Raw genomic sequence first — 16132 nt, forward strand, 5'->3', positions numbered from 1 at the left:
CCGCTGGCCCTACATTCCTCATAGAATTAATGTTGGTCTCAGTTTGAACTGGATGATTATAGCAGTGCTGATTCAAGAATGATCAATATACAGTCCCTCACCTGAGAAATCCTCTTCTTCAGGTCTTTTGTCAGACTCTGCCTCCAACGGGATGAAACCTCCTCAAAAGGGCATTCCACCTTCATCATCGCATTCCACATCTGATGAACCAACACAGGCAAAATTATACATGACATGACAGAGAGTAAAACCTGGTTCAACTGAACAATTTCAGACCAGACCATGAATAAAACCTCATTATGTTTCTTTTATAGTTTTAATTTAAAAAAAAAAAAAGCCCATGTAATTGATCTGTTTTGATGAGTAGAAACTTGATAGCAAGAAAAACATTCACATCTTCTTTCAGTTTTGAAAATGTTCTCTTTTTCATTACCTGGTGCACATGAAAAACTGCTGAAATGAGCAGATGACATTCTTTAAACTGTTGTCTGTCAGGCAGCATAATATAAACTCTGAATATGAACTCAATTGAAATCTGTTTGTTTTTTTTAAGAAAAATGCTGTTTTAGTTCAAATTTAAAACAAGAATAAAAACAGTGAATAAAAAAATTATATAACAAAAGATAAATTAGGATAAAGAGGTAAAATAAATGAGTTAAAACGAGAGTATAGAATGGCTTCCTGAAGCATTTTTTGTTGTATTTGTCAACAGTCTGTCTACATTCCAACTTTTTATATGTTTCCAGCCTCTACAAACTTTTCCCCTCTACTCTCCTCATCAGCTGTTCCACCATGCTGAATGTATCTTCCAACAACTTGCTCCTCTGTTCACTGTTTTTGAGCCACGCTGCATTTATTTAATTCATCCGCTATGTTTTTTGTTTTTCTCTCTCTCTTGTTGTCTCCTCTCTGCTCTGTGGAAACACTGCCTGCAGTTCAACCTGAAAACAATCGCAGAGTTTTTTTGCACAGCTGAGTCAGTATAGCTTCTCAGGTGTTGTTTTTACAGGATCGGGTAGGAACAGTTTATTTTTGATGAATTTTTGTGGACATATCTGACATACAGATTGAAGTGAAAGTTAATAAAGTTAGATGAAATATCTACTTCGCTTTTACAGGATCAGGGGCAAACTGTTTATTTTGGAGGATCCTTTTAAGAAATGAGAAATGTACAATATATAATATAATAAAGGAAATATCACAATTTTGAGCAGATTTTTTTGGTTATTTTTTTCCTGCTGGAACCCTACATCCCACATGATACGTTCTAGGACTGTCTGAAAGTAGAAAATCAGACGGTTCTTTCTCTTCTGACAGTTTGTGACTCTGATAAATTGGCATCTTTTCAAAGAGTTAATCAATTAATCCAAAAAAAATAAATAACTACTAATAGATATTACTGTAATGAACTTTGTCTGCTGCTTACCTCTATTTCCTTTGGGTAGGTGGGAGATTTAAATGTCATGAGGGGTTTTTGCAGTAATTCATCTCTGCCCTCACTGATTTGCTTCTGCACGGAAAAGAGCTTCTCGAACAACTGCTGCTTTAAGGTCTCAAACTCATCTTCTTTGGACTAAAAGACACAAAGCAAAGTCACTTAAGTGGTTTATAATGAGGTAGGCGTGTCTGTGCAGATTCCAAAGCGCAAAATAAAACAAATATTACCTCTTTTTTCAATGCAGCGGCCAAAATCTCTGCTAATTTCAACACCAGCTGGTAGGACAGGACTGCTGTCGGGTACCAGGGGACGAGTCGCACAATACTCCAGGTTCTCCTCATCACATCGATGCTGCTCTTGAAGGCTGAGTGGATGTTTCCAGATTCAGTCATTCTGCAGACACGAAGATAAAGTTACAGGGAGAACAAAGCACAAGACGTCAGTGGGGCATGAAGCACATGTCAGATGTCCTACCTGTCTTTCTCGTTGTCGACCGTCGGCAGGATGTGGGTCAACGATTTCTGAGCAAGCTGCAAGTACATGTGACAAAGATTAATGAAAACGATCATTGTTAAGGTAAAACAATGCTATTTTGTGTTTGTGTTCATTTTTCTACCTCCACATTCTCCTGTGCTCTATTGAGATCCATTTGCTCTCCACATCTTCGCAGTCTGTACAGCAGACTCTGGATCAGGTGTTCGGCAGGAATTCCCGTCAGGCCTGAAAATTCAGGAAGATCCTCAAATGCAACCAGAGACAACCAGCTCATCAGGAGCAGAGGCATCTCCTTTGCCAGTGGTAGCTGTTTACGGATCAAAGACAGCATCCTCCTGTGACAAAAAAAAAAGTTACTTCAATAAATCTGATCATCACTTTAGGAAATAAAGAAAGCTGAGGTGGCTTTGAGGTCGACTCACGCTCTTTTGTCGGAGTAGGACTTTATATTCTCTCTGAATTTGCAGAAGTTGATGCCATTCAGTCCTGACCAGTTCTCTTCCTCGACAGCTGGACCCACTTTAGCTGCATCAGCTCCTGGTTTTCTGAGTTTAAAGAGCAGCGGGACGAGCTGGACAAGCTCCGACACCATTGAGTGGGCACAGATGTTCATTAGACCCAGCACAGTACTGCGGGGAAGAAACAGAGTCGAGGGAGGATGAGAACACAAGATCAAAATCTTCTGTATCGTTCCTGTAAAAGTCCAGCGGAGTTGAAGGCTGAAGGTTCTGATGGTTGATTATCTACTTTTTATTGTTTCTAAGTCAATAAAACATAAATGCATTCTTCAAGGTAATTAAAATATAATTGACAGATTTAGTTTGAGATGAGATGAACTTTATTGTCCCGAAGTAAATTTGTCTTGGGCTAAAAGTACTCAACTACTATAAACGTCTAAAACCCAAAACCCACCAGCGGTTCTGACAGTCTTATTTTCTTTCCAAAAATTGCCAAAATTACACAATTCATCTGTCTTTGACCATTTTCTGTAAAAAAAACAAAACAAAAAAAAAACAATAATAACAATAATTCTAAACTCTTCAACACAACCGTGAGGCCATTAGTGACTCAGATGACACCAACAGTCATGTGACAAAAATTGTTTTTTTTAAAATGATTTATGACATTCTAACATTTCTGAGCTCTCTCTGCTTCTACTCATGGTTTTGCTGTTTCCATAGAGGTGTAGGATTTTATACTGCAGTGATAATTGAGGCCACAGAAAGTACAAATGCGACAGGAGCAGAAAACGCCCAGAAACTGCTTGGAGTCAAAGAGAGTCAACCTTTCTACACAAACAGTACTGTATTTACAAATGAGCTGGAGAAACCCAACAGTGATGTAACTGACAACTGTGCTGCAAGCTGAGGAAGACTGAGCAACACCTATCAAACTCAGCACACAATGATATTTCACACTCACTATACAACTTGAAGCTTCATGCGTTTGGAAAACTTACAATTGTGGATTTTCAAAAGAAGTTCGCAACCCATCCAGGTTTTTCTTGTCCATCGCCGTCTCTGAGGACACCAGGTCACACAGCTCAGCCCAGCCTTTAACTCCAAGGTTGAAGTTTAGGCTTCTGGTCACCATGAACACAGACAGGCCCAGAACAAGAGGGCTGCAGCTTCTGCAGCTGCCTGGGATTTTCTCCTTCGGCTCTCCTCGTAAGATTTGAACCAAACCCTCTGAAACCAGCTCTACTGTCTGTAAAATAAAACATCTGGTCAATGATGCAATACAGATGTTTATATATTGAATGAGTGCTTTGATTTACACTCTTCTCAGTGCACCAACCTTGACCATGGGAGGATGTGAATTGTCTTCATATCTCATCCTTGTATCAGCAGAACCTAGGCTCCCCATAAAACACTTCAGGTTGTGACACATGCTGTCGGTGCTCTGTTTGTCTGATGGAGTCCATTTCTGGAAGATTCTGTTCAGAAGAGTCGTCGCTGAGGCCTGCCAGGCGTCTGAAACCTCCACACCTTTCTGATTACTCAGACCCATCTTGCGAAGGCCAGTTTGAAAAAGACTTTGCCCATCATAGCGGCAAATGAAGCCTTCATAAAGGTGCATTTCTAGATGAAACACAAGCAGATGTTTGATGTGAAAACACTGAAACCAGCAGCTAACACTCTCAGATTAAACATTTCACACTTGCCTTACCTTTAATCCTTGGGTCCAGTGGAATTTGAACATTTCTGTAGGCACTTCCCAGAATGTCTTTACGTCGCTGCTTTACTCCGTACCAGTAAGTCAGCGGCATGCCTCTCATCAAGAGGCTTTCTTCAATGGAGAGACTTGCTTCTACCAGATATCCTTCCTGCTTTAGTCCACTAAACACAAATTATTGAACATTTGTTATAAATATACCTTTATTGAAGCTGCAGCAAACACCTCAGGATGCAGGACAATTCATGTCAAATAATTCACGATTTGAAACAATGCAATTTATAAATGACTAAGGCTGCAATTTCCGACATGGTTATACACAGCACTGTCACATCATCCTCCTTGTGTGACAGTCAAACTATTCATGGTATCTCATGTGGCAACGCTCCATCACATGTTTAAATTTATGACAAAGTGAATGTTGAATTGAAGCTTGAATTATATCACAAATCATTCATCCATTATCTCTACACCTTAATCCTCACTAAGGTCATGGGGGGCTGGAGTCTATCCCAGCTGACTCAGGGTGAAGGCAGGTTCACCTGGACAGGTAACCAGTCTATCACAGGGCTACACTTAGAGACAGACAACCAAGAACACTCACATTCACACCTACGGACAATTTACAATCACCAATTAACCTCAACATGTTTCTGGACTGTGGGAGGAAGCCGGAGAACCCGGAGAGAACCCACGCTGCACGGGGAGAACATGGAGACTCCACACAGAAAGATTCTGGGTGTCCTCACCAGGACTTGACCCAGCGACCTTCTTGCTGTGAGGCAACGGTGCTAACAACCGAGACACCTTGCAGCTATCACAAATCAAATGTCAACATTTGAATCGCAATTATTTCCCTCAAACCGTTCAGCCCTGGTTCAAAGAGAGAAAAACTGAACACAAACTGTTACCAAAACGCTGACATTGCATTTGAATCACCTAAAATGTGAATCTGAGAGGCGAAACATCAAATCTACAGAACAATAACACACATTTCATTACATTCTGTGTTTATACAAATGTTATTTATACTCACACAAAATGTGTTATTTCCAGGGGAAAATACCCATTTCCATGAAACAGCACAAGCGTGTCATGTTCTTGGTTGAATCTAAACTTTTTGTCCAGGACAGCATACATGTGAAAGGTGAACATGGGAGCACCAGACGGGGGTCTCACTGGGCTTCGATCACTGTGGAGGGAAATAAACAGACATTTACATCTCGGCTTTAGCTCCAGGTTTGTGTTCGGACACAATACACGTGAATTTGAGTCTTACCGTGTACTTGTGGATGTTTCTCCTGCCGTCTTAGAGGCTGCCACACTGGACTGTTTCTCACCTCCTTTCTCTCCAGACACGGCTTTGGCATAAGACATTGGTTTAGCATCTTTTTCTGCTTGAGACGCTGCTGCATCACCTGAGACTCCTGCAGCAGGATTCTCATCTTTAGGCTTTGACTCTTCCTCAGCGTTTTGCTTCTTGGCTGACTCGGGCGAAGCTCCATCTTTGTCTGGATTTTCATTTTGCCCTAACGGAGTCTGAACAGTGTTGTCATCTTGCAGCTCTGGTTCAGGTGTGTGTTTGTCTGGTTTCTTTGGAGTCTCTTCTGCATTTTGAGCCTTTCCAACTTTTGCATCGTCTCGTTCCAGCATGGTGAGGTCCGTCTGTGTTTCCTGGCTCCTCTGAAGCACAACTGGAGTCTGTGTGACTTTGTGCGTGCCTTTGTTTTTACTTGTTTGCGTCTGAGCATGAACCGTCTTAGTATATTTCTGCTGTGGTTCACCACTTTTTTCCTCTTGCTGCAGGTTGTCTTCAGCCTGCAGATCCACATGTTGTGTTTCTGAAGCTACACTGGCCTGAGTTTGGCTGCTTGAAGTCTCTTCAATCTCCGTCTTGTCTTTTTCTGTGTCTTCATTTTTGACATTTGCATCTCCTTTTGCATTTGAGAAGAACTTTTTTCTTCTTTGATTTCTCCTCCTCCTCCTGTCTTTGTCTTGACCTCTCCCGCTGGTTTGTCCTGGTCCTTGTTCCTGGAATACACATTAATATAACTTTCACAGTGGCTCAAATACAGCTAAAATGCCAAACTCGAAGCTGGTGTCATTTCTACCTTATTTCTCCACTGTCTTTTGGTGGCAGCATCTTCCACCTCCTTGGTTTTCGCCTGCGATCCGTGGTTTTCTGTTCCCTCCTCCATCTACAGGGACGACCCGCTCAGGGGAGTCGCTGCTCCCTTACATAAAAAAACTACAGTACAGCCTGGGGGAAGGAGTATTCCAACTTGTTAAAAAAAATAAAATCTCAATACCACAGAGTAGAAATACTGTTACAAGTAAAAATCCTGCATTCACATTTTTCCGTACCTAAAAAAACATTGAACACATACCCAAAGTACCAAAAGTAAAAACACTCATTATGATGAATGGCATATTTCAGAATAATATATATTTTACATGGTTTAATTCTAATTTGTAATGCATTACTGTGTTCATCACTGTAACGCTGTAGCTGGTAAAGGTGACAAAGTTTTATCTTTTATCTCTAGTCATAAAACAGGACTTTTTTAACAAAATTACAATATAATGAAACATAAATATTAGTTGGTTATAATATGTATGATTCATCTGAATATGCAAAGTAATCAAAGTTAACAAGTGAATGTAGTGGAGTAGAAAGTACAATAGTTCACTCCAAAATGTGGTGAAGGGGAAGAATAACACAGCAGAAAATGGAAATACTGAAGTGAAGTACGAGGACCTGAACACTGTACAAAGTACTTGAGTAAATGTACTCAGGTTGAGTCTGCTGCAGCACAGTGTGTGTGACTGTAAATAACATAAAAATACAGCACACAACAAAACATGTTGCTTAACATGTGATGCAATGACTTAATCTTTTTAAAATTCTTGTTATTATTATTAATTCATCAGTGACAGTAAAAGTATTCAGATATGCTACTTTAGTGAAAGTACCAGTACAGCAGTATACAAATACTCCATTACAGGCGAAGCTTCTGCACTGAAAATCCTGCTTACATTACAGTAACTATCAGCAAAATGTAGTTAAAACATTAAGGTAGAAGTCTGTCATTACACGTCAGTATTAGATTAATAACAGCATCAGTGTGTCATGTTACTGTTGTAGCTGCTGCAGACTTAAACTGTTTTTTAGATATTAAGTACAGGTACTTTTTTACTTAAGTCCAGTACTTCTGTGAATGTGCTGAGTTAACCTGCAGTGCTGAGAGCAATACTGAATCTGTCTGTTGTATTTTATTCACATGAACAAATGCATTCATCATTTTTATTTACTTAAAAAGCACAGAATCCGCCTTCAAAACCATCAAATACTGTAATTAGCATGTACCTCCACTTCAGGCAATTAACACTTCACATTTTCTAGAAACAAAAGCAAAGATGTGATCTTGTTGTTGCCTGGATGAAATTAATACTACCTCAAACAGGTAACTAAGTACAGTACCTAAAAAAAATAAAATAAAAACCTTTTAATGTGATTGAGTAAATGTATTTAGTTACTTTCCACCACTACAATTAGTTGCTTAGTATTTAAAATGTCAGAAATTGATGAAAAGTGATTTACATCGCTGGTTTTGTCCGAACAAAAACTAAAAATGGATGTATTATTTAATTTACTTTATTTAAAAAGTAGAACAGGGGGAAGAAGAAAATCAATCAGTCTAATGACACGACCAGAAATGACCATAGATCCACTCAGAGAAACAGAGAAGTCACTGTGATGTTAAATATAGCAGGAAAACAATAGAAAACACAACATCAAACCTTACACCGCATGTTTAAGCTAGCTCATTTAAGCTAGTGTTAGCTAATTTAAGCTAGTTTCGTGGTTATTTAGGGATACAGACGCTATAAATAACGTAAAACTAGGGATGCAGATCAGCTCCATTAATGTTTAATAAAGGTAAAAGTGAAGAACTGCATTTAAGACTAAAGATACTTAAAGTTTTTGCTTTTTTTTGCCTACCTTCTTAGTTGTCACCGTCGCACCAACAGCCGAAAAATCTGTCAAACTAATGTTTATCAGACTGCAGATGTAAACGCCTTCAGCAACCGTAAGGGACCGTCCACAAACATCTACACCTCTCTGCAGGCGTTTATCTTATTGTAAATTCCGAGTTATCGATGTAAGCTAAGTGTTTTGGTTATTAAAATATGCCCCAGTGTAATTAAGGTCTATTCAGTTCCATATATCGTCAGTTACTGCGCTGCTTTACAAATTTATCTCTACTGATTTAGTGAGTAATTTCTTGACAGTCCCTAAACCGAAAGGACTCCGTTTCAGTTTCATTTCTGTCAGAATCTCATCAAACAAGAAACTTATGCTGCGTTCAGGTGATCGTCGGTAGTTTTCTCTTTCGCTGCCAGCACAAAGGAAACCCAAAGATCTTTTTTTTTTTTTTTTTGGTTTTAATCTGACATTATCTGTTGTTAATTTAATTTAGATTTATTAATATGCCTGAAAGAAAAACCTATGCTTGTCACAGGCTTGCAAGTGATTTGCAGGGAACATTGAAAATTGACAAGGAATGACAGTGCATGTTGGAAATACACTGTATAGGGTAAACAAAACCATAGTGTGACCATTATGACTAGGATGATTTATAATAATAATAATAATAATAATAATAATAATAATAATAATAATAATAATAATAATAATAATAATAATAGATTCCTCAAAACCAAAATCCTTAAATACCTTTTGGTATTTAATCATCACTAATCAGTCAGACTTTACTTGCATAGCACTTTACCCACACAAATGATTAAGTTAGAAATGCGGAACTCAGCGAAACAGGGACTGAGTAACTGGGGAAACACTTTCATAAATAAATTCCATTAAAACGTTTTTTGTTTGTTTGTTTGTTGTTTTTTTGTGCAAATAGCAAAATAGGACAATTACAGAAAAGTGATATGTGAGAAAACAAATAAAACAGACTAAAATGAACACATAACTAGAAAAATAAACAAGTAAATGTTAATTAAAAGCCAAATTAAAATCCCAGACCTTGCATTTGCTTTTAACAATAGCCACGTTGTTGTTATCATTATCGGGTGTTAAATGGGGTTAAATAGCAGCCTGACGTTAGAAATACTCAAAACCAAGAAGTTTTTATTTTGAAGAAACAGACAAAAACAGGTCACATGAAAAAAAAACACAGAACATGTCAAAAAACAAGTTATTATTCTTATTGCAAAGCTGTTACTGCAACAAACATTCTTACATATGTGAATATTAAAACAGACAGACAACTGATTTCTATACCCTTGTGCAAGTCAGATACCAGCAGGTATTGGAAGCCAAACATCTAAATACAAAAGGCGCATTCTTTTACAAATTTACACAAACGTATTGATTTCTTTAGCTCTGGACTGAACTTCCCTCACTAATCTGTCTATCCAGGCAGAATAATTGTGATGCTGTGGAGCCAAAAAAACCCAAAAAGTAGACCAGTGGCTCTGTTACATTATTTTGATGCCAATATTTTGTGCGTTTAAGGGTCTAACATTTAATTTTTTGGGTTTACTAGCATAAGTTTACATCATTTAATGTTCAAGAATGTTCTTGAATCTCAAAATAACGTTTAATTTGCATCAGTATAATAAAACCAAACCTCTTGAATATAAGAACTAACTATAACTCACAATAAATTGTGCCTTTACATTCCTTATGACAACACACATTAATTTCATTGTTTCATTAATTTTTATTTGTCTTTTATGGGCAGAAACGTGTGCCACTACAAATTTGAATCACATGTTTTGAATTTTTCAACACAAATATTTGCACTTACAAAATGCATTTGAATGTAATGTCAAATTATATTATTATTACTAAAGTCAGGCTTTTAATTCAACTATTCAAGTCGAGTCATTCACATTTAGTTTGCAGTTTTTATCTAATGAGTTTTCTTTTATTTTGCTGCCGTTTGAAACACTTTTTCTATACAAAAAAAAAAGAGAGATTATTTTTGTATTTTTATGTTCTTCCAAAAAAAAAACAACTTTTTCACCTCTTGATATCTGAAGCTGTAAATAATACTAATTTTACAGTCTCTCTTGCTTCACCATGAAGTGCAGAATCATTGTGTGTGCTGAAGTTATAAATGTGCTTTTTGCATTTTTCTTATTAGGCTGCAGTTGTCCTCTAAAATACCTGTGGTGTGTATATCTTAGAAAGAGTTTGAACTCTGCTCACAGTCAAGCAAAATATAAATTTGCCCGAGACATCGACTCCTGATTATTAGCAGACAATAATAAAAACAGCTCCCTGCACAAAACAGAACATTACACTGCTGTATTAGAAAGGCCTTCAGTCCTGGGAGTTTGCAGGTTTCTTGATTCTCCGAACCACCACCCGGCTTCTCCTTCCCTGAGGTCGACCTCCAGCGTCTGGGGCCTCCGCCTCTCCCGGTGGTGGTGGTCCTGGGGGTCGGGGTTGTCCTCGGAGCGGCGCAGGGTTCCTCCCTAACCGCACGTCGTCCACGAAGGCCTCCACGCCGTCAAACTTGGCGGTGAGCTCAGCAAGACGCTCCTTCATGGCGTTGAACTCCTTGTAGAGATCGCCCAGAGCGTCTGACAGAGGCTGGATCCTGAAGGGAGGCAAAGACATTTAAAGTTAGCATCTACGGGGACAATGTGATTTGAGAAAATCAATTTTTTAAAAAAAAGGGTCTTCAAGTTCAGACAAGAAACATTTGGACCATTACACATTGTTTTCTTTGTTCAGCTTGAAATAAAAGGATGGTACTATATGAAAGATGTCAAAAGCATCCCACAGCTAGCCATTAGCATTTCTACACTAGTCACCAACAACCCAACGCTAACTATTTGCATTTGTAGGCTAGTCACTAGCATCTTAAACCGAGCTACTAACATCAACAGGCAGCAAAAAGCACTTATATAATTGCCACTAGCATTTGTACACTAGCGACTAGCACTCATAGGCTACTCACCAGCTGATTTTTATAGCATTTCTAGGTTAGCATCTAGCATCTGAAGGTTAGCCACGAGCATTCCTACACTATTGACTAGCATTTGTAGACAAGTCAGTAACCCTTGGGCTCTAAGGCCTAGGTTGACAATTTAGCTAGTTGCAAGCATCCCAAAGTCAGCCATCAATAGACCAGCCACTTTCACTCACAACTAGCATTCATAGACTTCGCACTAATATCCCTAGGCTAACAATTAGCTTGACAAAGCTACTTTCTAGTATCCCTAGGCTAACTGTTAGCCTTCAGAGGCTAGTCACTGGCACTACTATGCTGAAGACTAGCATTCTAAGCTAGCCACTAGCCTACCCAGGCCAGCCACTTGTTTTTCTACTCTAGTGACTAGCATTCATAGACTAGTCATTAGCATCCAGAAGCTAGACACAAGCATACTGAGGCTGATCATTAGCATCCCTAGCCTAAAAACTAGCATTCCTAGATCGTGTGGCCAAGGGTCCATTTACTTTTGAATCACGGCAATTTGCACACTGTTATTAAAATAGTATTAAAATAATGAAATAATAATGAAATAATAATGACGAGCATTCCTCAGCTAGAAATATTTAGTTGGTGAGAGTCCATTTACTTTTGAATGTTTGTACATTATTTTTCAAAAGGATTTTATCTATAAACTCGATATAAAATATGTCCCAAACATTCCTCTGTATATCTATGTAAACCTGCTCAAATTGAAACTGAGACTTGGCATTAAATCAAAGTATTCTTTATTTAATTACAAACTGACTGTGCTGAAGCTACGAGCGTGAAGAACAAAACGTGTAACTGTCCAAACACTTCTGCTCTGGACCCTGAGTGACTGTAAAACCGTCAGACTGAAGACGCGTCCTGACCGTCCGTAGTCGGGCAGCACTGTGTTGTGGTCGTGCAGCAGCAGATCTTTGACCTGCGTCATGATGGCGTACTTCCAGTTGTCTAAAACCAGCGTGAGGTTGGCACATCCTCTGGTGTTCACTCTCTCTGCTGCAGGTCAACAAATCAGACAGAAAGCACACTTCATTCACTCTTTGGCTGTTCGGCTTATTGCACAAACATCATTCACACTAAAGACAGACACTAAATGATCTTCAGTGGTGGAACAAGCCCCGTATGGTTCCATATTCTGGAACGAAAGTAAACCTGAGAAATTGACCAAAAAGAAAAGAGAGACGCAAGGAACTAGAAAAGGAAGAGATACTCAGGTTTCTTACTAAAGTAAAACTGCTCATACTACACGGTGAATATACAAAGTCTTGCGCTGAGAAGTGAAAACATATCAATTTAATTGAGCATCGAAGCATGAAAGCATCAAAATCAAAAGAACTCAAAGCAGACAAAAATGTCAGCGACTGAAACATCGTATAATTTATTTTACAGTATATTATATTAGTATTTACACAGGACAGCAGGTTTTGATTGTTTGGTTTGTAAATATTTAGACAGTGACAATATCATTAGAAGTTAATAAACCAGCAGCAAAACCCTCCAAATTACAACAATTACTTAAAACTACTTCATAAAAGTAAAATTGAAGCCAGTAAATTGTCACGTTTGAAAAACTGGATTCATGTAATGTTGAAGTTTATTGCAAACAAAATAACACGATTATGAAAATAGTGTCAGTTGTCAAGTACTTTATCATATTTTGTATTTAAAATTTTTCAAAACAACTGAAGCTCTTAAATAATTCTAGTGCAGTAAAACTTACGATATTTCTCAGAAGTATAAAGAGGTATGACAGTAAACAGCCAAGAAAAGTCCCTCAAAACTGTACTTTAATAAAGCAAGAAAACAATCAAAGAAACATGAAGACAAAGGAGAAGAAGGATACAAACAAAAAAGATATTTACAGACTTAGTTCATGTTAAAATGCAAAATCAGCAATCAGTAACTCCAGCCATCAGATTTGAGGATTTCTATATGAAGACTATAAAACAACAAATGTAAAATATAAGTTTCCACATATGATTTACTGAAATAATGTCTTTTAACTGCAATTTAAATACATGTAATTTACTTCAAGTGCAGTTAAAAGACAGTATTTCATTTCTAAATTGTGCATTTTGTGCATTTAGAAATATGCAACCTGCAGCAAATGCTCTCCTCTCAGAAGTTTACTGACTGAGAAGGAGAAATATTGACATAATGAAGCATCCTGTGTGGGCTTTTCTTACCTTCATTCTTGTTGTCCCACTCTGCTCTCTGGCTTGTTTTCTGTTTCTTAGCAGCGCAAAAAGTGGCACACAAGACGAGCAGAACTCCGGCGGTCCTCATCCTGACAACAAACACACAAAAACACATTTTCCTTCAGAGTGTGAAACCGTCAACGTAAGAAAGTAATTGAAGCGTGGGAAACGAACCTGCAGTGAGAGTCAGAGGTGGAACAAACACCCGTGGACGGAGCTCACACTTGCTTTAAATCTGAAACAAAGGGAGGGTCTTTGGTGTCCACTCCCATCACACTGAGCATCGGATGTCAGGATTTCACTGCAGATTCAAACCTGCTGAAACTTTTCCCTCGAGTCCAGTTTGACAACAAGTAAAGGGCTTTAATGTTGTTCCAGCTGACATTTCAAAACCACCACTCAGTTCAGCAGAGAGCGTTCATGTCCCTGATCCAAACTTAGGGTTGAAGGGGGGAAGATAAACTGATCTGCTCCGAGTAGGGTTTCATTTTTGTTTTGTACAACTTTATAGCGGGGAAAAAAAAGGAAAGGATCACCATGCAGAGGTTTGTAGTATCATAGTGGCGTCAGATCTCAACGTCCTGAAAACCTGCTGGCAGAGTTGAAATGCATGTTTTCTTCAAAAAATAATATAAAAACTTATCAAAGCGACAGCATTTATCAGAGTGAGAAACTGAAAAAACAGTACAAATCCCCAAAACTAAACTATCCAAGCATGACCAACAATTCCTTCAGGAAAATTAACCAAACCTCAGCTTGAAATGGTGATATTTCATCAAAATCACTTCATCATATCTATCAGGAGCTGCATGGTGGATCAGTGGTTAGCACCGTTGCCTCGCAGCAAGAAGGTCGCCGGTTCATGTCCCGGTGAGGACACCCAGGATCTTTCTGCGTGGAGTCTCCATGTTCTCCCCGTGCAGCGTGGGTTCTCTCCGGGTTCTCCGGCTTCCTCCCACAGTCCAGAAACATGCTGAGGTTAATTGGTGATTGTAAATTGTCTGTAGGTGTGAATGTGAGTGTGCTTGGTTGTCTGTCTCTAAGTGTAGCCCTGTGATAGACTGGTTACCTGTCCAGGTGAACCTGCCTTCACCCTGAGTCAGCTGGGATAGACTCCAGTCCCCCATGACCCTAGTGAGGAGTGATGGATGGATGGATGGATGGATATTCTATCACGCAGGCTGAACTGTCAATTCAGCATCGGAAGTTTGCAAAAGAACATCTGAACTCACCTGATGCACTTTGGAAACGAACCCTGTGGAGTCGTGATGTGAAATAATAGTTTCTGAGCTACAGAAAGCAAAGTTTGGAGAAAAAAGGGGCAGAATTTCATGACAATATCAAAGTGCGGCTTCTACAACGGAAACATGATCCTAAACACACCTTAAAATCACAACAGATGACTGCAAGAGGCTGATTTTGACTTAAACATCACTGAAGATCTGTGGATGGACCTCCGAAGAGCAGAGAAGTTCTCCGAGAACCTCAGAGAACCGAAGGTGTGAAAGACTGTCAGCTGCTACAAAAGGTGTTTCCAAGCTGTGATTCTGCAGAAGGGCTGCTGATAAATACGAAGCCTGCAGTGAGCGCAAAATTTAGCTCCAGACTCCTTTCTTTAATATTGTTAGTTTGAAAGTAAAAGATAAAAAGTAATCTTGCTTAAAATAGTAAAGAAACGTGTCACCTTTAACTTCATACCTTTTGGAAACTTGACAGTACTGGATATTAGAATCAGGGGCGTCCAGCCTTTGTACATGACGAGTACATGCAGCAGGATGAGTTCAGTCCTCGGGGAGCGTCGGCGTTTGATGTTTTAAGGTCAGGTCCAACTTAAACATTCCTGCTCTTCATCTGCTGCCCATGTGCGGTCCTGAGGAGAGCAGGCCGGACCGATTAGGGTCAAATCCTCCCTATTTAAAATGAATCTGATCGTAAATGCCACCTTAAATAACAGACGTTTACTGTGGTTTAAATGTTTGTTGAAGTCTTTAATCATGTGGAAACGTGAAAGAGGATGACAACCGGGTCTAGAAAGACTTATTTCCACTTCTCAAGGACTTGTAAGACTCTAATCTAAATAATTACTGACATGCCCATAAGTATGTGGACACCTACTACACATTACTGTTGAATATGTGACTTTAAACTTGTGGAGATTAATCTGCCACTGCAACCACTGGTCTGGTTTAAACGCTTTCAACTCCCAATCAGACACAACTGAGGCGCTCCAGTTTGTGCCAGTAAAGTTCTTCCACAACAACAAAAAAAAAGCCACACAAAACAAACACACCTTGTCCATAACGTGACATTTGTGACCTTTGATTGTGTAATTATTTGTTTACTCTTCAGAGGAGTTGATTATTCTTTGATATAACTTTTCAAAATAAGTCACAAATCAGCAGAGACCCAACACTCTGTAAGAATGTTTACACTAAATGCTAAAATCAGCATGCTAACAAGCACGTATAAGGTCTACGGTGGTCGCTAACATTTGCTAATTAGCATAAATACGAGTAAAGCTGATGGGAGTGTCGTTAGTTTTGCGAATGTTTGATTTGAATTAAAATTCTGACCTGATGGTTCCACCAGAACAAATTTACAACAATGGAATAAAATAAAGTAAAAAACAAAAAACAAAAATGTATATAAATAACTAAAATTAAGACAACGCTTGCTCACAGGAAATGTTTGGGTTTGTTGGATTTTCACATATATTTTTGTAGGGTCATAGCTTTAGTTCAAAATTAGCCAGGTTAATGTATACAGGGGCTGCAGGGTGGTGCAGGTGGTTAGCACTGTTGCCTCGCAGC

The 16132-nt window shown here is 38.8% G+C and overlaps 1 protein-coding gene across 1 annotated transcript in view; it reads right to left on the minus strand.

The window, feature by feature from the left end:
- rnf213b (ring finger protein 213b) overlaps window positions 1-8182 on the minus strand; it is a 46766-nt gene extending 38584 nt beyond the window's left edge. Inside the window, exons 1-13 of the mRNA XM_008300568.1 lie at window positions 8112-8182; window positions 6220-6368; window positions 5388-6139; window positions 5145-5300; window positions 4103-4272; window positions 3731-4014; window positions 3393-3640; window positions 2356-2562; window positions 2055-2268; window positions 1913-1968; window positions 1666-1831; window positions 1427-1573; window positions 102-200 (exon numbers count right to left, since the gene is read on the minus strand). Of these exons, the coding sequence (XP_008298790.1) occupies window positions 102-200; window positions 1427-1573; window positions 1666-1831; window positions 1913-1968; window positions 2055-2268; window positions 2356-2562; window positions 3393-3640; window positions 3731-4014; window positions 4103-4272; window positions 5145-5300; window positions 5388-6139; window positions 6220-6306 (2586 nt within the window). The 5' untranslated portion in view covers window positions 6307-6368; window positions 8112-8182. The remainder of the gene's footprint in view (window positions 1-101; window positions 201-1426; window positions 1574-1665; window positions 1832-1912; window positions 1969-2054; window positions 2269-2355; window positions 2563-3392; window positions 3641-3730; window positions 4015-4102; window positions 4273-5144; window positions 5301-5387; window positions 6140-6219; window positions 6369-8111) is intronic.
- Window positions 8183-16132: the final 7950 nt, after the last annotated feature.

Source organism: Stegastes partitus, unplaced genomic scaffold, assembly GCF_000690725.1.
Source record: "Stegastes partitus isolate 25-593 unplaced genomic scaffold, Stegastes_partitus-1.0.2 Scaffold1560, whole genome shotgun sequence".
NCBI classification, from domain to species: domain Eukaryota; kingdom Metazoa; phylum Chordata; class Actinopteri; family Pomacentridae; genus Stegastes; species Stegastes partitus.